Source organism: Neopsephotus bourkii, unplaced genomic scaffold (assembly GCF_033783945.1).
Source record: "Neopsephotus bourkii isolate Nb327-2 ecotype Australia unplaced genomic scaffold, CSIRO-AGI_Nbou_v1 NB_168, whole genome shotgun sequence".
Taxonomy (NCBI): Eukaryota; Metazoa; Chordata; class Aves; order Psittaciformes; family Psittacidae; genus Neopsephotus; species Neopsephotus bourkii.
In genome coordinates this window covers 4,252,918-4,279,162 of record NW_026900684.1, presented here as the reverse complement: position 1 = coordinate 4,279,162, position 26,245 = coordinate 4,252,918, and the positions used below count along the sequence as shown (strand labels likewise).

The window sequence follows — 26,245 nt, the reverse complement described above, 5'->3', positions numbered from 1 at the left end:
ACAAAAAAAACCCTCAAAGGAGAGAGTCAGTCTTACCATTTATTCCTCGTTTTTAACTGATACACTTGGAATTTCAAGACCTATGTGCCACTGAGACTTTATCTGTGGACAGAAGCTAAGCAGGAAATGTCACTGTTACAACTTCTGCAAATAAACTTTGAATAAATCTTAGATCATCTCCTCTTCATAGCCTATCATAGCAAACCCACCAGGAATATTCTTTCCCGACTATCAACATCACCTAATCAATGACAATTTTAATGTTTAACAACTTTTTTTACAAAAAATATTTGCTCAACTTTTTTTTCTATTGACAGTTTTCAGCAACCTATAACCTATCTGACAGTTCTGCAAGAACTTGGAATAAACACAGTACAGTCACCATATGGCTTTGACAGCAGCTTGTTTGGAAGATATATAGTAAAAAAAATTGTTACTATTAATAACTTGGACAGGAGTGGCCTGGTGGTTTTATTTGGTTGGTTTTTTTTGTTTGGTTGGTTGTTTTTTTCTTAATTTAAACTGAGGGAAAGTAAATACTTGTATATCCTGATGTTTATGTTCACGACTTTATACAAAAGGGATAAAAAACTAAAGTGCATGGAAGCGTTCACTGAAGAGTGTAAAGGAAGTCCCATATTTGTAAGGTTGCTTAACTACTATTAACTTAAAACCAAATCATACTAGTCTCATTTTCAGTTAAAAAATGCCTATCCTACCTTCAAGTGGTTTATGGATGTATCAGTACAGCAGACAGAAAATATTCCCAGGCACTGGAACTTCATTCTCTACATTGCTTTTGGCCTGTGCCAGCCAGCACTCTTCCAAAGAGCACTAGGGCACAGTTAGAGTGGAAATGCAGCAGACAGCATTCCCAACAGACAATCTGGGTGCAGCCCAGGTACCTAAAGGTACAAGAGTTGTTAGAATAGATGCAGGCCAGTTGGCAGACAGCACTGCTGGCTTAACAGCTGTCTAATAGGTACTTAGGTGTTCTGCTCCACTGATGATCTTTCTTTGATCTTTGCTAATGCCTATCTTAAATGAAAACTCAGCAACAAGGAATGGTAGAATGGTCTGAGAAGCTAAAATGCCAAAGGTCACTGAAGAAACAGAACCTGAAGCAACCCCCTTATACATAAGTGTTAACCATATCCTGCATTTTCATGAATACAGTTATAAGAACACTACAAAGAAATGTTACCATGCTTATTATACGTTAGCAATGCTCTGTATCTTTTAAAAGTTTAATTCAGTACTTTGCTTTATGTAGTTAAAATCCTATTAATTCTGCTTAATGAATTACTGTCTTCCCAGCTGGAAATGGTTCTGGTAATACAAAAATAGTGTCTCTTAGGCATTAAGCTTTATTGATATTTTACACACATAGAGACAGCTCAACAAAATTAATTTTCTTCCACATGACCCTATTAACTTTTTTTTTTGTTTGTTTGTGATTATTTTTTTTTTTACTTGCACTTTTAACATTCTTTACCAAAACAAATTATTTTTCTTTATCATGGTATCATGACTTACACTTGACTATTACATCGTTCCAAGGGAAGACTACACAATAAAGATAAATCCACAAAAGGTTACAAACCACCCATGTCTCAAAAATTCCTCAAATAGAAAATAACTAGAGACTGGGCAAGTATTAGAAGGAAGTATCATGTGTCTGCTCTGGTCTTATTCTGCCTTACTCTACTGGAGACAGTGTATCAGGCTAGACAGACCTTTGCTCTAATAAGGCAGTCACATACGTATTTTTAAGTCAGCAAATCAGTTTAATCAGCTTAAACTTTGCTGTTACTGTTAGAACAGAATTACTGTTATTTTGTAACACTCATGGCCTAACGACTTAACTGCAGGTTACTGAAGGAACAGTTAAGAATCCTGGTAACAACTGTATTATTAGATTAAACATGAGTAATAAGGGTATCATGCATGAAGTTCATACTGTCACATCACCCTTACATCATTCTGGAACTAGGTTATGTGGTAGGAAATGTCCTTAACCACAGAAGTTTAGAAAAACACCTGCTAGTAGCCTTGCAAGTTGAACTAGTTGGGAAGTTTCCGATAACAATGTGTTTGTAAAATTCAGTATTTATTAAGGTAGTTCAAACAAATTGCCATCATTTGAAACCTTACTGCATAGGGCCTACATGTAATATCCTGTTATCTGGATGTACAAGGGTTGCAAATCCAACCGCCCTAGTACACAACTGGTTAGACACAACTACACATCATGGAATTCATGACTCTTGACACTACCTTTGTTTCTGAACATCAGCTTCCAGGATGGGCTCCCACTTTCTATAAACACTGCAATGAGAGCCTTCTTTGTCTAAATGACACACAGCATCTACACTCCCAAAGTCTACTGGCTCCCTCAGCTACAGAAACTTTGAGCACTAGAAAGAAAACAAACGATGACACCCTTGAAATAAGATAAAAAACAGCTCTCTGTAATAAGCTAGAAGCCCTGATAATCTCAAGGAAAGGAGCACTCTGCTTGTCAAAACTTCTTTGGAGAAGGCCAGATATGAGCAAATTCAGTAACAGTTCTCATTTTACAGCTGAAAAACTGTGTAAATTTGCTCACCATATGCTGGTTCTCCCATGACAGCATCACTTCCACCAAGTGGGTGACACTGAATGGTCCTGTTCACCTATACAACTGGAAGCAGCAATCCCAGTTCTTTCTAATACATTTTCATATACTATAGCTTCCATCTTTTATTTCATTTTTTGAAGAGGATTGTAAATACTTAATGGAAATGATCTATCCTTATTTTTGACAACCAAAAAGTAAACAGGAATACATTCTCTTTTTCCCTGCTTGCCTGCTGGGGATAAGAAGGAAGAGGTTTCCCTTGGTCTCACATAGGTTCTCCTTTAGGTTCTCCTCCAGCAATTGCTTCTATCATTCTTTAGAGCCTTCCTAAATGGCAGTAGAAGCAGAGTATTGACACAATTTATCACATTTTTATTGCTCAGTGTTAACAGGATTTAGATGGTGTGGGGGTTTTGTGGCACACTGGGATCTGTATCAGCACAATACATTATATTATTAATACATCCCAATCTGCTCAACTCCTCATCAAATTCTTTAGGAAAATATTTTACAGCTGCTTTAGTAGGCAATTTATATAGCCAGCTGATCATCTCAATTTGCAGACTTCAGTCTAGCTCATACATAAAAAGCTACCTTAAATTCCTAGTTCTCCTGAACACACATACCTAAAGGATAAACAAATTGGTTTGTTGTATGAATTCACTGCACAGAAATCTTGTTTTAACATTTTTCCCCTCATACTGTTACAATACATTCAGAATCTCCATTTATTATGTAATTTTATTTTTATCTCTGCACAGTAACAGCCACAATACACTATTCTACTTCTGAATCTTTATATATTGAGTGATGATCTCTGATCTCTGTCCTTTACCCATTATGAGCTGGGGATAGCATGTGGCTGAACCTCAAAATAATCTCATTAATACCATTTATTTTCTTTAGTCATACTTTTGATCTTTATAACTTCCTGGCAAATAAGTTTAATGACTTGATTACACTTCAAATGAAAAGTATTTCCTTTAAAATCAGATACCTGTTAACTGTGTATGCCCTATTTCTTGCATAGCAAAAAAATCAGACAGTGATATGAGGACGGTACAGCAGTACCTACAAGAAGCTATCACAATTTTAAAGACTTCTACCATCTTGGTGCTCCTCCTCTGCTGTGACTGACTACCAAATTCACCCCTATATATTTTTTTCCTGTGTCTTCTTAAAAAACACCAGAGCAATTAGGCAAGAAAGGAATCAAAGCAACTCCTGAGTTTGGGAGTATGGGTGCTTTAGGGCTTCCTGTTCATAGATTTACTTCTAACAGTTGGAAAGGACTGCAGAAAACAGAACCTATGAAAATCAGCTGACCTAAAGCAAAGGTAAGTCTCAGAAAAAAAGTACTTGAGAGTTAGTGGCAAAGATGCATTAAATGCTCTTGTGAAAATTCCGTAATTACAGGTACAAATATCAAACACTAATAAAATTTCCTACCTTTTGAAACGCAAAATTAAAGTAACATGGGAAAGATAACCTGAAATCCAGCAAAAAATCCATGCATGGAACTAGTTATTGGATGCTTCTATCATCAATCATCTTGTCTTTCTGCAAATGTGATTGTTGTCCTTGATTCCTAATAAGGCAGGCAGAAAAGGATTCCTCTTAGCCACCGAATAGTTGACTCCAAGTAACTTCCTAAATCCAGTTCATCTACCTTTGAATTGAAAGTATAGCATGATGCTTTCAAAGACAGTGAGTGGGGAAATAATGCACATCAAGAGTAAAGTCAGAAGAGATCTTTATCAAGCTCTTCCACAAATTCTTGGCTAATTAACAGACTCCTCCCTGTGTCAAAGCTAGTCCATTTTGAAAAACCTGCAAATACAGACACCACAGTATACAGGGTGCCATCTGCAACAATTCTAATGGCTTCCAGGAAAGGGGGTGGGGGAAGAGTCAAGACAAAATTTCAGCTATATTGTCAGGCTTGTAGATAGATACTCATGTTCTTTCCCTGTTCCTTTAGATCAACATTTGACAGAAAAACACCCCACCTACCAAGCACATAAACACATCCTTCTGCAAGCCAAGGTCTTAAGTGGAATTTGCTCACTAAGATTAAAAACTAAAACCACTCTCCCCTGATCAAGTCCCTCTAAACTGCCAACACTACACACCAGATATGAATACAGACCATGCCTCTCCCCAACTTGAAAATACAGAACCACTGTCCCGGACCAGATTATTAAACAGAAGCTGGTTTTGCCCCAGTTTTGTAAACCTGGCAGTTAAAAGGAACTTAAACTCACACCAGTCCTTCAGTAAAGCAAACCAGCCTTGTGCCAAAAGAATGAAGAGCCAAAACATGCAGACAACTAACTCTGCCACAAAGGTAACATCACAAAAGTACATGTACCTGCCCACATCTGCACAAACAGGTATACATGTACATACTGATGTCAAAATAAAAATACTGCTTCACTTTTTCCATTCTCATTACTGTTATCTATCATTTGGACAATAAATCACAAACAAACTCATTCTGTAATACAACTAGACATTACATGTATGTACAATTATGCACAGTAAATGCACTTATGTGAAAAGGCACAACACATGGAATAGTCTGCATGCATACCAAAAACCTAAAAGTGAAACTACCAAGTCTTGGAAAGTACGTAATTCTCCATTTTTAGAAAGTATGTTTCACAGTCTTAACTACGTGCTTTGTTAAAAGCAAAGCTAAGAGTAGCAATGACACATTTCAAGGTCTAGATTTGGTTCTTTAGCCACAAACTACATAATTTAACTGACATTCTAGAAGAAAAAAATATTGCCAGTAATAGTTTGTTCACCTAAACCTTAAAGAGTAAAGTGATTTTGTGAGACTGTATTGCCCACATCCAGAATTGTGAGAAGCACACAGAACAGCTACTGAATTAGTCAGATATGATTGCCATTTTTCCTATTCTCAGTTTCAAGGTTATTTTTCTGTAAGACAATCAATGTGTCACAATTTACCTACATGCAACCCACAGCCAGATTTTCCACAAGATTCCTCCTCAATTTAAGACATTTACGTAGCAGCACAGTATTAAAGACATTTATGTAGCAGCACAGTATTAATGCTCTATCAGAGACATACATAAATGAGTAGCGACACAGATACCCATCCAAAATGTTAGAAGTCAGCACTAGAATTTTATTGAAACCGTAACTGTGCTACTTTTGAATACACGACACTGGAATAATTCCCACAGTTGCTTGTCAATTTATGCATTATTAATGAAGTATGTCAGCAGTTCAATATACTTCACTTATATGAGCTTTTTCTAAAGGCTGCATTTATGCTTTCTTTACCGAGGTCTTTTCATGAAGGAGGCACCACTTACTACCTCATTGATGGGCACCTGCAACAACTCTGAAAGATAACTACCACACCCAACACATATGGCAGTATCACACTCATGCACATCTACTGTGAATAAAGCAAGAGAACTCACTTAAGATTAAAAAGCATGAAAATCCCTTCAGAAAGCAGTTTGTTGCTTTAGCCTTACAGTCCCACTGCCCAAAAGGCAACAGTTTTCACATAAGGCAGACCTTCATTTTATATCAATAGTATTCTTATTTTTGCCAGGTGGCATACATTTTAAGATCTAAGAATGGTTTTATGTAGGCTTGATAGAAATGAGGACACCAGAGGAAAACTACTTACCAAATGCATACATATAATTTCACTAAACTGGCAGACAAAACTATACGCTTCATTGGTGATGTCTTTCTGTCCTAACAAGAACATCTATGTCAACTGTGACAATGCTGCTTCTCTCATCTTTCTGCTGACATGTGATTTTATTTAGAATATGAAAACAACAAAAAGCTACCTTACCTTTTTCTTCATCTATTCGAAAAACTCCTATACCAGATCCATCTCTGATCGAGTATCTAATCTCTCCATCTCGTCCTGCGTCTTCATCGTAAGCAGATACTGTCATTACTGAGGAGCCAACAGGGGCATCTTCTTTTATAAAGCCTTTATCTGCAAATATAGAGAACCGTGGAGTGTGCAAGTTTTCATTCACATCAACTATCTCGACCTCGATGTAACAGGTAGAAGACAATGAAATGGGTTTTCCTTTGTCCTTTGCCCGCACAGTCAAGTTATAAAACTGTTTCTTTTCATAATCCAGTCTTTCTACAATACGTATTGCTCCACTTAGCTTGTCAACATCAAAGGTGCCATCTCCACCGTCCAAAAGACTGTATCGTATTTGACTTGACTGGCCTAAATCAGGATCATAGGCTTCTAGCCATGTAATAATAGTTCCCTCAGGAAGATCTTCTCGAATTCTCACATGATAATTTGAAGGAATAAACTTAGGAGGATTGTCATTAACATCTTCTACAGACACTTTCAGGATAACTGTTGAAAATAATTGAGGTTCTTCGGTAGGTTGGTCCCTAGCCTCTATTTTCAAAAAATAGACATGCTGTTCTTCACGATCCAAAATCCCTACAACTTTCACAATTCCTGTCACAGCATTAATAGTAAACTTGTCTGTATCTGTAAGAAGAGAGTACTTCACTTCTCCATTAACCCCCAAATCTTTATCAGTAGCTTCAATTTGAATTATTTCACTGTTTGGCTCTTTGTTTTCACTCACTTCAATAAAATAGCTGTCCTGCAGGAATTCCGGTGGGTTGTCATTAGCATCCAAAATTTTTATATCTAAAAGGTGCCAGGCAGACTTTTGTGGTATTCCAAGATCATAGACAGTAATATTTAGAGTATATTTATCTTTTACTTCTCGGTTAAGGGGGGATAAAATTTTCAGCACTCCTCTTTCCATATCAACAATGAAACTACTATCTTCATTACCTCCAGAAATAACATACACTAGCTTTCCATTGAAGCCAGTATCAAGATCAGTAGCATTCATAAACATTATGCTGGAACCCACAGGTTGGTCTTCTCTTATTTCAATGCTAGTGGGGAGAGTACTTTTAAATTGAGGTGCATGAAGATTCACAGAGTGAGTGTCAAAGAAAACATCCTCAACTTCTCCACGACTGTGCAATTTATTTGCTTGTAAGAGTTTCTCTGCAAGCATTTTGGCAACACCAGTTTCTTCACATTGCAAGTTGACAGGTTTGCGAGTAGTAGCTACAGTTATGTTGATATACAGTGGTTTTGCAAAGTTTTCTCCATCTGTGGCTGTAATTCTCAAACTGTGAAAAGATATTTTAGCACCCAGGCCATCTATTAATGACTGTTTGAGTGAAAGTACTCCAGAATTTGGATTTAGGCTAAATAAATCCAGTTCATTTCCAGATTCAATTTGGTATCTCACCAATTGGAGCTCATCAGCATCAATAGCAGATACAGTTGTTATTTGTTCTCCAACACCAAGATCCCTGGGGATTGTTCCCTCACAATTTATTTTCTCAAATAGAGGTATATTGTCATTCAGGTTATTTAAAATAATAGTAACAGGAACTTCGACTTCTCGACGATATGGTACACCCCAATCAGAAGCTCGAATCCTCAAATTGTAAACCCTTGGCATCAATTCATAATCCAAGTCTTCCGAGGTACTAATAATCCCACTGAAATGGTTAATCACAAATGGCAAAGGATTTAGGTTTGCAATGCTGTAGGTCACATAACCATTTTCCCCTTCATCAGGGTCTTTTGCGCTTACTCTCATGACACTTGTACCTACTGGCACATTCTCATCAAAAGAGGCTTTATAGGATGTCTGAGTAAATTCAGGAGGATTGCTGTTCATGCCTAGTATCTTAATTAATACTTTTGCAGATGCTCTTCTGTCACTTGTTGCAACTTCAAGTTCAAAATGGGATGCATATTGTGCTTTTATGGGTTCTGAAGTGGTAATAAGACCAGTGTGAGCATTTAAATTGAATTTTATTTTGCCTGGTGTATTTTTAAAAATGTATGTTAAGTGTGGGTAACCAGGCAGAGCTTTCACCATTATCACAGGTGTATTTGGAGGGGCAAATTCACTTATTTCAGCTCTGTATATCTCTTTTTCAAATCTGACAGGACCAGACTTGAACTGTGGTGATGTTATGTGAACAACTTTTACAGAAGAAAACTGTGGGGGATTTCCTTTATCTTTAGCTTGAAGGGTAAGGTTGTATCCAAAAGGGTGGCTCTCCCAGTCGATGTGACCAATGGCTTTTATTCTGTATTCTTTACCTCCTGGAACAGACCTCACTGTTTTGAACTGTTGAAGTGGATCACCCGCAACAATATTTAATGATGCTATTTCCCCATTAGAACCCTGATCATTGTCCTCTATAGTTACAATTGCATAAGTTGGGTCTTTGTCCCATTCCGATGGAGTCAACGTAACAGCTGTGATAATGGGGGCATATTCATTTGCTTGCTCTACATAAACAGTGAGTTTTGCCATACTGCTTATGCCACTGCTACCATATAGCTTCAGCCCACGGTCCACAGCAAGAATTTCCATCTCATAACGCTTAATGTCTGAGTAGTCAAGTCTACCAGTTAGAACTACCACTCCACTAGTTGGATGTATAGCAAACACATCTGTTCTTTCTTTAAAGCTATAGTAAAACTCTCCATTTGTTCCTATATCTGCATCTGTTGCACTGACTCTTGCAATACTGGTCCTTACTGCTGTGTTTTCAGGCAAAGAAACACTGTAAGATGTTGGAGAAAACAAAGGGCGCAAATCATTTGTATCCAGTACCTGTATCCTGACCTTCGTGCGTGTTTCAGCGTTTGTATTTTTTTCAACTGCTTTAACAGTCAGCGTGTAATGGTCTTTTACCTCCCTGTTAAGGATAGCTGTGTTTCCTCCCTTGGTCCGTATTCTCAAAAAGCAAAAGTTGCCAAGAGTGTATTCTTCAGCTTTGAACAAGTTCTCACTGTCACCAGAAATAATTTTGTATCTTAGGTCCCATAATGGATTTGTAATGTAAATGCCCATTTTCACCGGATGTCCAACGTAAGTCTTGGCTGCAGAATTCTCATACACAGTGGCATTATACTCAACTTGTGTAAATTGCATTGGTGAAGCATGATGTAGCCTTTGATTTCCTTCACAGTTTCCAAAATGCTGCACCAGCAGCATCAGCAGCAACAGCATAGTCAAGTATCTTCCCATGGCAGCAATTACAAAGAAACCCTGCAACAAGACAGAAATGTGTTAAGACTTTCATGACAGTTCAAATATTCTCAAATAACCCCGATGTTTAGTTTAGAATTCATGTTGAAAGAAAACTACAAGTTACACCCCTAGGTTATATCCATTTTTGCACAAAGTTTCAACATGATTTACAGTAAAAGCAGATAGAATTCCCAGAAAATGTGAAGAATTCACAAGACCAAAGGTCTAGGAGCTACTACCATGACACAAGGAGAATACACAAAGTTAACTTCAAATTAACAACTCCAAGAAGTAACAGAAGAAATATGCCAGTGCTACCTGCTATAAGCAAGCAAACTAGACCTGAACTTATCTGGAGCAGTGAATGTTCACTCCAGTCATCTTCTTCTACTACAGAATAATTCTGTATGTATTGTACCCTCTCCAACTGAGTACCCTTAAACAAATAATGCATATCACAAAAAAAAATAATTATATCAAACATCATTAATTCAGGAAACCAATAAAAAATAAGTTATATTCTTTTATTTCCCTCTCAGAACAGATCTGAAACAAATTAGCACCAAGAGCTATGAGAACAGGGATCCATCAAATTAACTGGAGGAACTATTAAGATGTTTCTCAAACACTCCTGAAATGACAGGGTAAGAGCCTGAAACACCAAGACAGACATTAAACACACCCTCACTGGCTTTCCCATTTGAAAAAGTCAGTATGTTGTTTCCAATGCCTAAATCCAGACAAGGCTGCAGTAGGAAGAAAGGCAGAAACTTCACGAACAAGACCTTTGGGCCACCTTCCTCGTCTGAGTTTATAGTAACAGTCTTTACTCCCCAGAATCTCACAGGACAACAAACTGAGGCTTCAGAATGCTTCCTTAATAAGACCAAGCTTTCAACAAAATCTTAGTGGAAAAATTTCTTTCTTTCCAAGGAGCAGAAAGAAATCTAGCTTTAACTTGATCGCTTCAATTAAGTACTGTCCATTCTTTCCTTCCAGTTTTCCCTACTTATCCTAAATATTTTTCCCTTACCTATCCTTTAGCAGCTTTTTCCCTGGCCAGTCTGTTAAACAGTTCATACTAATTCCTAACTGTACTCTTTAATTCTTCCTGACTTTTTCTCCCACATTTTATCCCTAGTCTGTACTCACTCTTTGGCTATCAGCATCTCCTCAGTGCCTGTCCTCACACTAGTTCTGTTCATCAAAACTCTGAAGGTATCACATTATAAGGTCTCCTTCTTCCACTCCCATTTTCTCTTATACTTATTTTTCTCTGCCCTAATTCCTACCAACTCAGGTAGATACATGAAAGATTGCACTGGCTGAAATTCCATGCTTCTGCCCACTAGAAAGCATTAGAGCAAATTAATCTGTGTCAACAGTTCACTCCAAAAAACTCAGAAGAAGGAATTCAGTCACAGCCATTAGTAAGTAAATAATTGTAAGAAGAATTTAAGACTCATGAACACATAAGCTACAGGAATACTGAAAAGCAGTAATGAAAACTTAGCTAGTACCATTTGGGAAGGAAAAAAAAAAAAAAAGCAAGCATGTATGCCTTCCAAATCTAGCAATGAAGCTACAAGATTAAAGCTATAACCACAGCAAACAATAAAAATGAACAATCAAACAATAAAAAGTGTATGAGCTTTTAAAAGTAAGTCACTAGCTGGAACCACAGCTGACAAGGTTTTAACGCCGAATGAAGGAAAGGCTGCTAAGGTAAACCAGCTTGAGGTTGGAACAGCTGCCACTTCAATGAGTTAACAGTATCATTCCTTGCCTATGTACTCTTCTTCCCAGGCTATGATTTGTCCTGGGAATAAGCAGACACATGAGTCTCCACGGCTTCAACCCCCTAACATATTGCCAAGTAAATGAACATTTTCATTAAAAACGAAAAACACAACCAAAAAACCAAACCCACAAAACACAACAAACCAAACAAGCCGTGCCCCCAGCAAAACAAAACAAACAAAAAACACAGCAAAAAAAAAACCCAAACCTATAATAAATATGAATACTTTCAAAACCCCGAACAATTTCGGATGCCATTAGACTGTCATAAAAGTCACATTAAGAAATTATTACATCTTTTTAAATTATTCCATAAAAACAGGTTCTTTTATTCCATCTTGCTGGAATTTTGAAAGCTATTAAAAAAAAAAAAAACACCCAGAAAACTACTTAAGAATCAAATAGAATACTGATCTCATCAGATCTTTTCCTCTTTTCTCCCTCAGTTATACTAGAACTATTCTTTTTTTTTTCTTTTTTACTTATGCTGAAGTCCAAAACCCAGTTCCAGATGATTTATGGCACCCCATAACTCATTGTCTACACTTACCTTAGGCAACAGGCTGCCTGAAATAGTCTATTACATAAAATACTGTACCTCACCATATCTTTTATCATCTGCTCCTCAGGCCCGTTAGACACAATGCACACATACATGAGGCATTAGACTGTGTTAAGATACCCAAACTCCTCATTAAAATTCAAAGTTGGACACGTGTAGGTTTTACTATTACTGTAAATATTTTTCTGTGCCATAATACCTTAAGCACTTTTTTGCTGCTTTTCTGCAATAACTTCAAGTGAAGCCTGTTCAGAACTGGCAATGGGCAACCTATTACACATGCTGATGCAACTACCAGTAAGAGAACCAAGCAGCAGCTTCTAAGGCTTGCTGAATCACAATCAAGAGTTTAAAAGTTAATCACATTAGACAAAAGCAAGTTAGTAATTTCACAGAATCATATAATAGTTAGGGTTGGAAAGGATCTTATGATTATCTAATTCCAACCTGCCTCCCATGGGCAGGGATGTCTCACAACAGACCATGTCACCCAAGGCTCTGTCCAACCGGGCCTTGAACACTACCAGGGATGTAGCATTCACCACACCTTTGGGCAACTTGTTCCAGGGCCTCACCACCTTCAAGTAAAGAACTTCTTCCTTATATCTAATCTGAACTTCCCCTGTTTAAGTTTAAACCCATTACTCCTTGTCCTAGCAATACTTTTTCCACCTTGTCATAATTTACAGAGCTACTGGAAACAAACAAACAAAAAAAAAAAGGTTGACCCAGGATTATCCAAAAATCAACATAATATAATCTTGATAAATATCTGAAGTATTAAACAATGCCAGTAGTAAAGACAGTTAACTACTAAGGGAAAGTATGAAAGTTTTAAGATAAAGTGACAATATGTTGGATATAACTCAGCTCATTATAGTGAGCCAGAATGACTCAGAACTTCAGAAACATTTTAGCCAAAGGCTACACTTCGAACTCCTAAATTTCTTATTATCTTTGGAATAGGACCAGTTTAGGATTTTCAGCATCCTTTTTCAACACACAAGGCAACTGTTTGCTTATCAAAACATCACAGCCCTAGGTTTACAAGCAGTGCACACCACATTTACTCTGAAAAGCTCCTTTAAAGTAAACTTTGATTTCTTATTTGGAAATTATTATTCAGATAATTTTTATTTATAGCATACCCTGGTAATTTTCATTTATATGCATATTAAGTGCTGGAATACACAAGACAGTTTTACTACTTTGTTACAACATTAACAAAATTATGAACACATTAACATAATTTGTACATGGGGGAAAACCTATTGTGACATTCAAAGTTTACAAAGCAAAATTTTGGAGCTATCAGACCTCAACTTACAAATGAAGATGACCGGGTAAGATAGCAGTAATGTAAAAGACTGTCTCTCTTAGTAGTACATTTACAGTGCCTAGCCTTCAAAGTTTGAGACTTGAAAGTTTCAAGCATAGAGAATTTAGTAAGTAGCAATCTCAATGCCAAAGAAGACAACAAAAAAAAACAGCAAAACAAGCTTATCTTCTACATAATGTATCAAGAGAGAGCAAATTTACTCCCCCAGGAATCAGAGGCAGAAAAAGAACATATATCAGGCCACATGGCCCAAGTCATGATGAGCCTTAGTCCCACTGCTATCCCTTTTCTACACATAAAATAAGCTACATCATTTACACTGGCAGAATAAGACTCTTGTGATCATGGCCTGTTACACTGCTCTAGGGACATATCAGACCATTTTGAGCATTGAAAGTGGCTCTTTAATGCTGTTTCTACATTGCTTGTCTACTGAAATCTTTAACAAATGTAGTGGGGGTTTCACCCCATATGGGCACCAGCTTCTTTAACTTGTAATGTTAAGTTAGCAAGACTAAAATGCCTCCACCAATCAAAACATCACTTTTTTACTGTAAAAGTCAGTTTTGATCGGCATACGCTATTGATGCCATTTGACACAAATGTACCGCGAAGAGTTATTATTGCAGTAACTAAACTGTCATACCAGGGTTCCTATTGTAGAAGGCTATGAGAGATCATGGGACTCTGTGGGCCGTACTAACTGTAGTTACACATACTCTCTCAGTTATTGAAAAGCAATTATTTATGCAGTCTGACTGGAAAAAAATAATCAGGTTTAGCTGTTTCAGCATGCTAAAGTTTCCAAACAAAAACCTTAACAGTGTCATTTGCTTTCCTGTGAGGGAAGGAGTACATCCAACTATTCTGGCATTTAGAACATCAACACATGATGAAAGTGTACCACAACATTACTTCAGTAAAGCTGGAAAGTTATTAAACAAAATTGTACGTTGTCATAGATATTAACCTAACAGTTACAACTTGTGACTAAAGCCTAGCAAATTTTATTCTTGTATTCTCCACATTATGCATTAATCTCGTAAGATATGTTTGATTTATGCTTTTGAGACCTTTGCTGTTGTCCTGGGTTTAGCAGTAGCAGTCATTTTTCTCTTTCTTGGTAGCTGGTGCAGTGCTGTGTTTTGACTTTCAGGCTGGGAACAAAGCTGATAAAAATGATGTTTTGGTTTGGCCAAGGACTTTGTGAGCCTCATGCTCTGCCAGGGAGGAGGGGAAGCCGGGAGGAAGAAGAGGCAGGACACCTGACCCAAACTGACCAAAGAGGTATTCCATACCACAGCACGTCATGCCCAGGGGGTAATTGGGAGGTCCCCGGGAGGGGCTAGGTGGACTGCAGGGTTGGAGGAGGTATTGGTCGGTGCTTGGTCGGGCTGGGGGGAGCAAGTTATCGGTTGCCTGGTGATGGGGTGTTGTATTCTCTTCCCTTGTTATTTCCTTTATCATTACTATTATTGGTGGTAGCAGTAGTGATTTGTGTTATACCTTAGTTACTAAACTGTTCTTATCTCAACCCGTGGGAGTTGCATTCTTTTTTATTCTCCTCTCCGGCCCTCCGAGAGTAGGGGGAGGGCAAGAAGGGGGGGGGGAGTGAGTGAGTGAAAGCTGTCTGGTTGTGGTGAAACCACGACAGCTGTTAAAAGCAAAAATGCAGCCACTGTACTCAACCAGCATGCAAAGATTCTAAATCCGGAGTGAAACAAAGTTTCACACAAGAGAACTTCTACTACTTATCTGTATGGCAGTTACTTACTGGTGTATCTCATACTGAACTCAACAGTTGTGAAGAAAAGCAGACCATCAATCTCTGTTAGGAAAGAATTTGACTGAAATTTGGCATGGCACCTTAAAGTTTGTTAAGGCAAAAGTAGTAGTTTCACTGAGCTTGAACTCAGCTTTAAACTTAAAACCAAAACCAATAAAAAACTCCACAACAAAATTAAATATTTGAGGGTTTAAGAGAATTCTGTATTAGCCTACTTGCACTAATAGCAGGGACAACTTAGACATGAGAAGTTCTTTCACATACTAAATTATAAAACCCAGGAGATTACCCTACTATTGGGACGACTGCTAAACCTCACCTTCCAGGCTTCTAAAAGTGAAACGTCAGGATCCCACAGAGAACAAACTCAAAAAACCAAATAGCTTTCAGCGCTCAAGCAAAGCATTTTACTCACTAAAAGGCTGAATATTTCAACATTTTGACAAATAAATAGGAAATACGCATCTACTACACAGCATTCTTTTCTTCTACAAAAAGACAGCAGATGTGGTAAACAAATACTGGTAATATTTCTTATTCAATTGCTTATGAACAACTTTGCATGCAAGTACAAAAAGACAGCAGTGGTGGTAAAAAAAATACTGGTAATATTTCCCATTCAACTGCTCATGAACAACTTGCATGCAAGTATTTAAAGCTCAAGAAAACCCGACTCTAGAAGGCAGCATTTTTTAAATTATTAATGCTTTTCCCCTTCCCCCACCCCCCCGAAAAAAGAAGCAAGTTTACAACAGGGAGAACAATCTCAGCAGTAAGACACACCGCCGCTCACTGACACCAGGAGGTTGAAAAGCGCACCTTTCAAACAAAGCTTTGTTTTCTTTCAACTACCGTGAAGAGAGAGAAAGAAAGCAAACACGGGAACCGGCTGATGCGCCCAGCCGGGATCTCCCGGAGAGCCGGAGCCAAAGGCGGACACTGCACTTCATCTTTCGGAGGAAGGCGGCGAGGAACGCAACGACACGAAGTTAAAAGTGCAGACAAAGGAAGAAAGTCACCCCGACATACTTTCTCGCCGCGAATCGCCCCTGCCGGTTTAACAAGGAATTAAGCTTGCAACTGTACATCGACCACATCCGAAACACCTTGCCGCCGGGGGGTGGAAAATCACCACCACCTCTCTTCCTCGAAGCAGCTCAGGAGCAACCTGCCGGCTCTCGGGAGAGCGTGGCCAACACTCCAGCTCCGGCGGCTGCCGCCAGCCACAGGGGGAGGCACGGGGGGGCAGCCGGGCGCCAGGGCCCGCGACGCCCAGCAGCCACCCGGGCCCGGCGCCGTGGGCAGGCGGGGGCAAGGGGGGCGGGCGCCGCTCCGCAGCCCCTTCCGCCGGCCTCCGCGGCACGAGGCGGATGCACAGCCAGAGCCTCCGGGAGGCCTTGCCTCAGAGACAAAACTTCCCAAGGGGGCTCAAGCCACCTCCTCCCCGCGCCAACAAAACTTGCCAATAACTCGCCCAGCTATTTTGTCCTGTCCCGTCCCGTCTCGTCCACTCCTGCTGTGCTGTGCCGCACCTCTCCGCACCTTTCTGCTTCTCACTGCCTGCGGTACGGGGGCGCGGGACGGGGCCAGCCCCGCACGGTACCCGCCGCGCCGCTCCCCCTTTCTTCCGGGGCCGCCAGCGCTGGCCCGCCGCTGCCTCTCCGCCCCCTCGGGCCGCGGCGCCCCCCGCCGCTGTATTCCTCCGCGGCACTGGACGGCCACCCCTCCGGAACTCGTTTCTGCGGCGCTCCGCAGGCGCGGGCACTCCCGCACCCCACCCCGCCTCTCCACACAGGTCCGGGCTGGCAAGAAGAATACGGAATGTGAAGAGGGGGAAGCAGGGGGAGAGAGAACTACAGCGTAAGCTGCTCTTCCCAGTGGCCCTGTGCCCACTGGGGACAACAGCAGGGCCGGGGGGGACCCCTCATCTCCGCCGCGCTTGCCCCGCTACAGCCCAGCCGGGACGGCAGGGAAAGGGGTTCCGGTCCGGGGACACGGCGGCTTCACGTGTGGCAAAGTTCTCCCTCGGGGAAACTTCTCAGAAACTTTAAAAAAGCTGCTGCCAGGGAACATCTTACGGGAATAGCGAGGGAGACCGTCAGAGCCCGCGGGAGCAGTCGGTCTTTCATTGTGGGGCTTTGCTGTCCGAGGACTGGCGGGTATCCGGAACGAGCCCAGCAGCCGCCACTAGCTCCGGTGGCAGCGAGGACCGCCCTTCGGCGGCCGCAGCGCCTCGGCAGCCGTTCCCCCGTGCAGCGAGCTTGGCCTCACGCCTCCCAGCTGCTGGCCCCGGGCTGGGTGAGACGCCGCTTCGCGGCCGTGCGGAGGGAGGTCTCTCAGTAGCGGCCAAAATTGACTGACGGCTACCGCGGCTTCCAGCCGCCGACTTAAGGAGTAGCGCCGTGTCCCGGCGCCGAGGAAACCGGAGGCGAGGGGAGTGTGCGGAGGGCTGGGGGCAGCCGGGGGAGCGCGGCAGCCCACCAGCGTCCCGGGGAGGTGGTACAGGCTGCCTCAGGCGTGGAAGTAGTGCTGAAGGATGCCTGTCAGCCCGCCAGCCTTACGTTAAAGGCTAATACTCCGAAACAGTTCGCGGAGGATTCCCCGTTCATTAATAAAGTGATCACACTTAATAACGATCAGACGCTTGCCTGGGGAATCCCAACTTAGCGGGCTCACGGTGAAGCCAGGCTGCGGGCGGGAGAAGCCAGCGGGGGCGCATTTACCGCGCATTAGCCCCGCCACGTCTTTTATTAGCCACATAAATAAATAAAGCCAGCTGCATAAGGGGCCCTCCTATAGCCAAAGCCTCGCACGCCTGGGGCTGCAGATCAGAAGCAGCCGACCCGTTCAGAAAGCGCCGGCTTTCAGGCGCAACAACCCTCGGCCAGGAGACTGCGGGCCGCCCAGGCAGTCCCCCTCCACCCCTTCTCCCCCCACCCGGGTCCTGACACCAGCCTCCCGCGGCAGCGACGGGGCCGCAGTTCCGCGGCTGCCGGGCAGGGGGCGCCACGCCACAACGTACGGGCAGCCGGGCACAGCGACGGCAGCCAGCCCGGACTCGGCAGACCGAAGCGTAGCCGGTAGCCCGCGGCGCCGAGCCCGGCACCGGCTGCAGGAGGCTGGATCGGGCAACCCGCGTGCCGCTCTCTCGATGAAGGTGATGGTGGAGCGGGCGGTGCCCTCATCCCCAGGTATGCACAGCTTTGGATAAAGTTGGTATGCCTATATATATTTATGTATATATATAAGCGTACAGAATCATACGTACACTACAGTTACAAACTAGGGGTTCAAGCGAAGACCTCAGTATTTTCAACAGTGCAACAAACCAGAACACCAAAACTCTCACGGGAATCATCTCTCTAAGCACCCTGCTGATAATAAACTCATTAAACAAAGAACTCACCAGACCAGCTGGACTCGGCGCTCTTCTCCCAAAGCCCGCTACAGCTCAGTTCATCTCCGCACGCTTCCTACCACCCCTTTCTTTTTTGTCCGCTTGAGAAAAACCGAGCAATGCTCAGGTGCCCACACACCTCTAGAGCCCGAACCCCGCAGCTCCGGCGCTCAGCGCGGCGCCCGGCCCCATCGCCACAACGCGGCATGTCGGCTCCAACCCATCCGCTGCTCGAAACTTGAACGAAGGTGGGAAGGAAAAATAGAGAGGGGAAAAAAGGAGTGGGGGGTGAGAAGGGAGAAAGGCCGAAAGAGGAAAGAAAAAAAAAAAAAAAGAAAAAAAAAAAGGCGGCGAAAGGCAGAGAGAGATGCAACTTTCTTAAGACATGTCCAGGCAAAGAACGGACAGAGTTGAGGAGTTGCAGCAGCGGAGCGAGTGAGTGGGTAAGCTGCGCCGGATCGCCGATCCCCTCCCTCCTCCTAGATTCCCCCGCCTCTCTCCCTCCCTTCTTCCCTCCCTCTTTCCCTCCGTCTTCTTTCTCACTCAGTCCATCCCCCTCGGACCCTGCTCCCGGCACCACCACCCCCCCACCCACCCCCCTTCTCACCGCTGCAGCGGAGCGCGGGGAAGACAGCAGCAGCAGCGCGCACCACTGCGCCGCCCCGGCTCTGCGCGGAGCCCCTGCCGCGCACCTGGGCCGCGGCCGGCCGTCCCCCACAGGTGAGGCGAGGCCCCCCTGCGCCCTCTGTCCCCTTCCGAGGCGACTCCCCGCGGCGGCCGCCGGTTTGCGGCCCCGCTCGCTCCACCGCCGCCAGTCGGCACGGCGAGACGCCGCTTCCTCTGCCGCACAGATCCTCCTCTAAAATAACCGGGTGACTCCAAGTGGGCTGAGCACGGCAATCCGCGCTCTCCCCCAGCTGCCTTAGCGCGTTAAGAGTAGAACAGTTCTCGCCTCTCCTCTGCTGTCCTTTCAGGGTTTCCTTTTTTTTTTTTTTTTTCTTTCTCTCCTCTTTCCTCTTTTTCCGTTTTTTTTTCTTTTTCTTTTCCCCTTTTATTTCCTTTTTTTTCTATTTTTTTATTTTGATTTAGCCTTTTTTCTTCTTCTTTTCTTCTCCCTCTCCTTCATTTTCTTTTTTCTTCCTTAGCTTTTTCTTCTCCTCCAGGGGGTGGATATAAAATATAGGGGAGCTATATCTTTCAAGGCACAGCAAAGGGTTTCTACACCCCCTCCATCCCCTCCCCCCCCCAAAAACCCCAAAACAAAGTGGCAGCTCCTTCTCAAAAATAGTAAATAATAACCAAGGAAGGCATATTTAAACTGTGGTTCTTCTTTATTCAAAGTAACCCCCAACAAGTTGCTCCTCCTTGACAAAGACCAGGAGAGGTGTCACAGCTAAATGACCAGGGGTCAGCTAAAAGCAGGGCAGGGTAGGTCCTGAATGTGGGGGTTACAAAATTTTGGGAAAGCTACAGAAACCATTTAGAAGTTATTTATTTGAGAGAGATAGTGTAACACTAATTTTGTAAATCACGCCCAGATTCCCACAAGGTAAAGTATTAATTTGTAACAGGATTTATACCTAAGGACCTTAAAGTCACGGCCTTCCTCCAGAAGTCAATTTGACTTCTGAAGACATTGTATTATTTCCTATAAGATACACCACTAAAACCTATAAGCCATGTGAGCATGCAGTATTCTCTGTTAAGAAGAGCAGATACAAACTGCAGCATATAGATTCTAAGTACATTTCCAAACAGTGCATACAAGCCAATTCAGCCTTGGAATGGTCACTTTGAATGAACCTGTATGGAAAGTTTAATGTCAAAATTCTCTGGCCTCATAGGTTTCCACAACAGACACAGCTGATTGATTTACTTAGCATCTCAGAGTTACTTTTTGAAGACACTAAATGGAATTATACTAGGTACTTATCCAAGTGCCACTGGGCCAAATGATCTTTCCTTCTGTGAACACAGCTTCAAAGTGGTCTTTGTAAAGTAAACCACATTGCAAATAGCATTCCAGAAAAGAGCTAAAAGGGGAACACTTTAAAGGCATTATAGTTAAAGGCTATAAACAAGTGTAAACCACAGTTCTACTCAGTACAGTTGCAAATATTTCATAATTTTGGAGTATATAATTTGCTACCTTTCAGCTTCAAGGCCATGTTATGGTTGATTGCTAAGTAACTAAAGGCCAGAGCAACAGATTGCTTAAGCCTTTGTCTAAACTTTAATTCTCAGTGCTTGGAGAAGTGCAGTGGTGGTCAATTGCAATAACCTCATGTACGAGGGTGGGAGCATCTCTCAAAATTAGCTGGTAAAGCTAACAAAAATTCAGGGCTTTCTGGATTTCCTTCTATATACATGCTATGCTGACAGTAAGTACTTTAGATGAAGAAAAAAGGGATATGCCGTCACTTTCCAGTGGTGGGTAATGGTGCTTAGAGCCTCAGATAAAGTGTTGGAGCCAAGATGCCCAGCTAAGTGTATTCATAAGTCTTCTTGATATATATATGTAGTTTTACCTTCTAAACCAGGTTTCTAACATAATGAATAATATTGACAAAGTTATTCTGATAGTTACTGAATATTCCATGTTTATTTCATTTCTTCTCTGTCCTTTGATTTTTATTCTTGGACATAGTGTCAATAAAGCTGTTAAAGTAATTGTTGACTGTCACATTCAAAGATTAATCTTCCCAGGGTATCTTTTTTATATGTTATCCTAAGGAAAATTAATGTATTCTGTTGCATTTTAACCTATAGGTAAGGTACAAAAGAGAATACTTGAAATCACACTTCAGTGCCTAGGGCACCATGCACTTCTCTGAAGGACTTCCAGTCTTAGAACCATTGTAGCAAAATGTGTTTGGTGCTCCCTGTCATCTACTGACATGTCCTGGTCCTTATGAAACTGCCTAAGCTGAAACAAGTTTTGGCTCAGCTGTCACTAAAAAAAGTAGTTCTCTGGATTAGACAGTTTAGTTTTGAGAGAAACATGGATCCTTCAAGCTTGGAATTATTTTCCAAAAACTGGAATAGAAATCTGGTATCAGACTACCAGCAAGCACTGATGTTAGAGAACTCTTGTCGTAAAATAATAAGACAACCAGAAATTATATTCCTACGTAATCAGAATCATCATTTCCCTGTGAGGCATTATGTCTCTCTAATGTGAGACATTCTTCTCTCTAATCTACCTCAAAAGTAGCCTCGTAGATCTCAACTCTTTTCCTATGTATTTAACAAACAGGAGCTGATAGATCAACTGAGTAGGTCAATAGATCGGAAGTAAATAATGAAGTCAAGTGTCCTCCAGAGAAATTTTCCTGCTGCCAGCCCCAGCAATGCACAAATGCACATGGGGATTGATATCTTAAGTACTTTGGACTGACCTCTCAGCTACCATTTTTTGGGGGGGAGGAAAGGTTAATTTCAAATTGTAGGGACTTCAGCTGCAAAAAGCTTTCAAAGTCAAAATCGGCCCTTTGAATTGGACTGGCTCAGAGATGGCAAAGGCGAGGATAATTATGGCTTGGTCTCTATGAGGGTGAAACAGTGCAATTGCTACACCAAGTGCAGCTTCCAAAAAAGCACTTCTGAACACAATAGCAGCCAGTGACTCAGGGGCAATCAAGGGCCCATAAACATTGAGCCTCTGTGGCAGAGGGCAAATGCATCTTCTCAGTAACGAGGTCAGGCGCAGTTTCAAGCAAGTTCTCCGCCAGTTAAATATGAACTGATCTGATATAGGTTTTAGAGTAAGAATAAAATTCTCTACAGTATAAAAAGCTAGCACAAAACCTGTGCCCTGTCTGAATCGCGGTTACATAGAGAGGAGGTTGATAAGCCAAAGCTCTGCTCTGGCCATTCCCCTCTTCCTCTCATGGCCCCAGTGTTTCAAGAACTCCCCAGCATGTCAAATAGTTGTAGCCTTTGTAATGCAAAAAACCTCACCCAAAATAATTCCTGAAAACCTGATAATCATCCTTTCCCTGGCCTGTAGCCAAGGATGTATACTCATTTACCACTATATTGTTTCCGCTTTTGTAAATGCAGACCTGGGGAATAAAAAACAATTCTGCCTTTCTGGCTATTCTTGCCTACTCTCTGCAAACTTGAGTTGAACCACAGCTGTCCACTTCTCTCTTCCCCTGCCCCCTTTTTTTTAGAGGGGAAAAGGTGGCAATTTTTATGAGAGTCACATTTGAGAGAGTGCTGGCATTTTTCTACCTAAACCAAACTGTTGTAAACCCCTTGAAAATCTTTAGTTGCCTTTGCATGTATCTCTTTATCTGACAGAATTTGAGCAAGAATATTTAACTTTTCATAGTTTAATTATTTTTATTGACTTATTTTTACCCTAGAGAATTCTTACGGCATAAAATATCACTGACTATTTGATTAGGTACCCTTTCACAGTGTTTTTCAAGACTTTCAAGGCAGCAGTGGCAAAATAATAGTCATATATCAGCATTGGTATAATGAAATGCTAAGCAATCTCAGCTTCTTGACAACCCATTGTGCACCCTGTGAACCTACAGAGGAGTTTACTGAGGTAACTGAATCATTAAACCTACAAGCTACAGCTATTTGTTGATATGTGTTAAATACACATATATGTGACAGTAAGGAAAACCTGGAGCAATTCTACAGAGGAAAAAAAAGGAAACACACTTAAAGGATGATCTTGTGTTTCTAAGTACGCTAGTTCTTCAGGTAATAATGGGAGGAGCAGGAATGACAAATATATTCTCTAAACAGGAGTGAGTTAGGCAGCCTCATATTTACAAAATTTCAGTCTTAACAGATTACCTCTATGTATGTCAACTTTTGGGTATTTTGGCTTCACTTCAGAAACAAGACACTTTTCCACATCAACAATCTATCTCAGACTGAGGGGTAGTCGAATAGACTACTTTAAGCCTACATAATAAACAATAAAAAGACATCATTTAAGGTAAGTTTGCTTTTATGGCATTTATCCTATTCAGTACCATACTGGCAAGCCGGAATCAGTAGTACCATTGTGGACAGTACTGGTGTTTTGATAGAGGGTCGAAATTAGGGTAATGGTTTGTGCTAGTGCATCCCAAACAAAAGTGAAACATCCCAGTTATTGTCAATATTCAGTAGTTTGGAATTATAATGGTATGGCGATCTGCAGGGATTTTTGTCTTGTCTGGCTCAGCAAGGTAGGGTAAGTCTGCTCCTACATTATCTGTACTTATCTTCCTTCTTAGTGGTGCTTGGACTGCACCCACTGAGCCCAAGGCAGAAAAGCATCAGTTCACAGTCTTATGCCTATAATATGAGAAACTCTTTAAGTTAGATTTAAATAATTAAAGAACAATTAAAGTGTTTGACCAGATCAGAAAAGGGCTAGGCTATAAGGGTAATTAAGCTTTTTTTTTTCTTTCTTTTTTTTTTTTAAAAGTTGTGTAGTCTAGTATTTAGAATCATCATAGAATCATATAATGATTTTGGTTGAAGGGACCTTGAAAATCATGTAGTTCCAACTCCCCTGCATGAGGGTGATGTTTTCCCTTTTCCACTCAGAAAAAATTCACCAGACTGCCATGACCTCTCAAATATGATAGATAATGGCTTGGCAACTACAGCCACCAGTTCCCTCAGTATTTGCAGATGCATCTTGTCAGGTCACATGGACTTGTGCCCTAAACTTCCTTGGTTTTGAGTAGTTGGAGTTAGTTGTCCAGGTTCCATTAACCTCAGAGCTGGTGTGAATTCACAGAAATAAAGTTTTAAGAACTTGGGACATTAGTATTACAAAGGGCTGAATGAAATAAAAGAATGGTGTTACTGTGTTCTGCTTTATAGTAAGGTACTGGTATTTTTGGTTGTAAAACAGGTCCTAAATCTAGAATTAGGGTTTGAAGAACTGTAGAGAAAAGTAGAGATCCCCAGTGACAGTGGTACTCATAAAATATCAGGAATAAGTTTGGTCTCCGTGTAAGTCATGGATTTGCCTAGTGCTAATGGATTGGTAAGCCAGTTTTAATTTAGTCTAAGATGATTAATGTTGGAATTTAATACTGCGAATGTCTTCAAAGTTCTTCAGGTCATAAAGAAGAAGGAAAGGCATAGGTGTCTACTGGGACTAAGTCGTTATGCCCCTTTATTGTGGTCACCGGTCCTTTTATAAAGACAGTGTTTAGACCTACAGCTTATAAATCTATAGCATTATATATATATAGAATATAAGTCTAGAACTCAATTGACTTAAGTGTACTGAAGGGCTCAAAGGGATTTTAGTTGAGCTAGCATCTACAGTGTCATAAGGTTCATGTTTCTTTAAGAAGCATCTCTTTTTCATTCAGAATTAATCTTAGGTTATGGTTTGGTTTAGGATTTGCAAATACAAATAATTCAAAACCTAGATAGCTTCAGAATTTTGAAAAGCTTATAGTTACAAATGAAGCTGTTTTCCATTGTCACTAAAACGCAATGTTTTAGTGCATAGTATGGAATACTGTACCTAGTCCTTCCTCTGCAATTAGTCTAGACTTACAGCTAAGTTTAGGTCAAAATAAAGAATTGAGAACCCAATGCTTGTGTGCATGCTGTAAAGCTCATAAAGGTTTAGTCTCCTATGTGTGTAAAGTGTTACATCCTCTTTTACTGAGGCCTCAGAGCTGTTAGGTTTCATTGAGATGAAGATTCCTGGTTTTTACCAATGGCTTTATCCCATTTTACTATTATTGGGATAATATCTGATTAAGCTTTGTTTACATGTATCCAGCTTCTGAAGTTCAGTGTATTTGGGAATATTATTTCATCCAATGTAAGAGAGGACTTTCATGACTAGACGTTCCTATCCCACATGATGTCTTACCTGTAAACTGTGTTGCCTGATCCAGAAGGAGTATATATGTGAAAAAGCCCTTTGTTTGCTTACAAGGTGTTCTTCTCTACACTGTTGATCAAAATCTAACTTAAATCAATGCAAAGGATCGAAGTTCAATGAGTGTCTATTGGATTTTGCATGTGCCTGAATACTGGATTCAAATAAAAGTGCTCAGGATGACAAGTTTCCTTTCCTTTTAGCTGTCTAGTTCAAGCACAGTGTCATTGGAAGGAAATAAATCTCTTCTTTAAGAATTTTCTGGAAGGAACAGAGAGATGATACACAGCTATCTGCCAGGGATTATGGCAAAATAACTGGCCTCACGAGTACTGAGGGGCAGTTATTTACTTTTCAAAATATTACTCAGCTAGCTAAAATTCATCCAGCGAAACAGGAACCTCTCTTGCAAAGGAGCAGTTTTCAGTGAAAGTGTAATTTATTAATTATTTCTATTTGTTTTCTGTCTTAACTAGTCACCATTTCTTTTTCCTGTTTATGAAGTCAAGTCTTCTTAAAAGTTAATAAAATCTACTTTTCCTATATTTGATAATAATTTAGTATCTTTTTTGAAAGGTTGGTATAAGAGAAGGGTCTTGGTCTATCCACTCTACGCAACCTAGGTCTCCATCACAATCATTGTCATGGTGTAGCACTTCTTTTCTTGTATATACAAATAAGTTTTGTTAACAAAAGAGAATTTCTGAAAAAAAAAATCATTAATATATTTCAGCATGAAATTTACCTGTATTCTC

The 26,245-nt window shown here is 41.1% G+C and overlaps 2 protein-coding genes across 8 annotated transcripts in view; one reads left to right on the top strand and one right to left on the bottom strand.

The window, feature by feature from the left end:
• FAT1 (FAT atypical cadherin 1) overlaps window positions 1-18,799 on the bottom strand; it is a 109,507-nt gene extending 90,708 nt beyond the window's left edge. For 6 of the 7 annotated variants that reach the window (XR_009728153.1, XM_061371325.1, XM_061371333.1 and 3 more), the window contains exons 1-2: window positions 18,632-18,799; window positions 6,468-9,756 (exon numbers count right to left, since the gene is read on the bottom strand). Coding sequence is in view for 6 of the 7 variants with exons in the window: in XM_061371325.1 (XP_061227309.1) it covers window positions 6,468-9,735 (3,268 nt within the window). In the remaining variant the exon portion in view is untranslated. Of the gene's footprint in view, window positions 1-6,467; window positions 9,757-16,767; window positions 16,923-18,631 lie in introns of those variants that run through there. The other variant, XM_061371359.1, reaches the window with a different exon arrangement.
• The window catches only part of ASAH1 (N-acylsphingosine amidohydrolase 1), a 1,168,835-nt gene continuing 1,160,655 nt past the window's right edge, over window positions 18,066-26,245 (top strand). The window contains exon 1 of the mRNA XM_061371382.1: window positions 18,066-18,070. The gene's annotated coding sequence lies outside the window, so the exon portion shown is untranslated. The remainder of the gene's footprint in view (window positions 18,071-26,245) is intronic.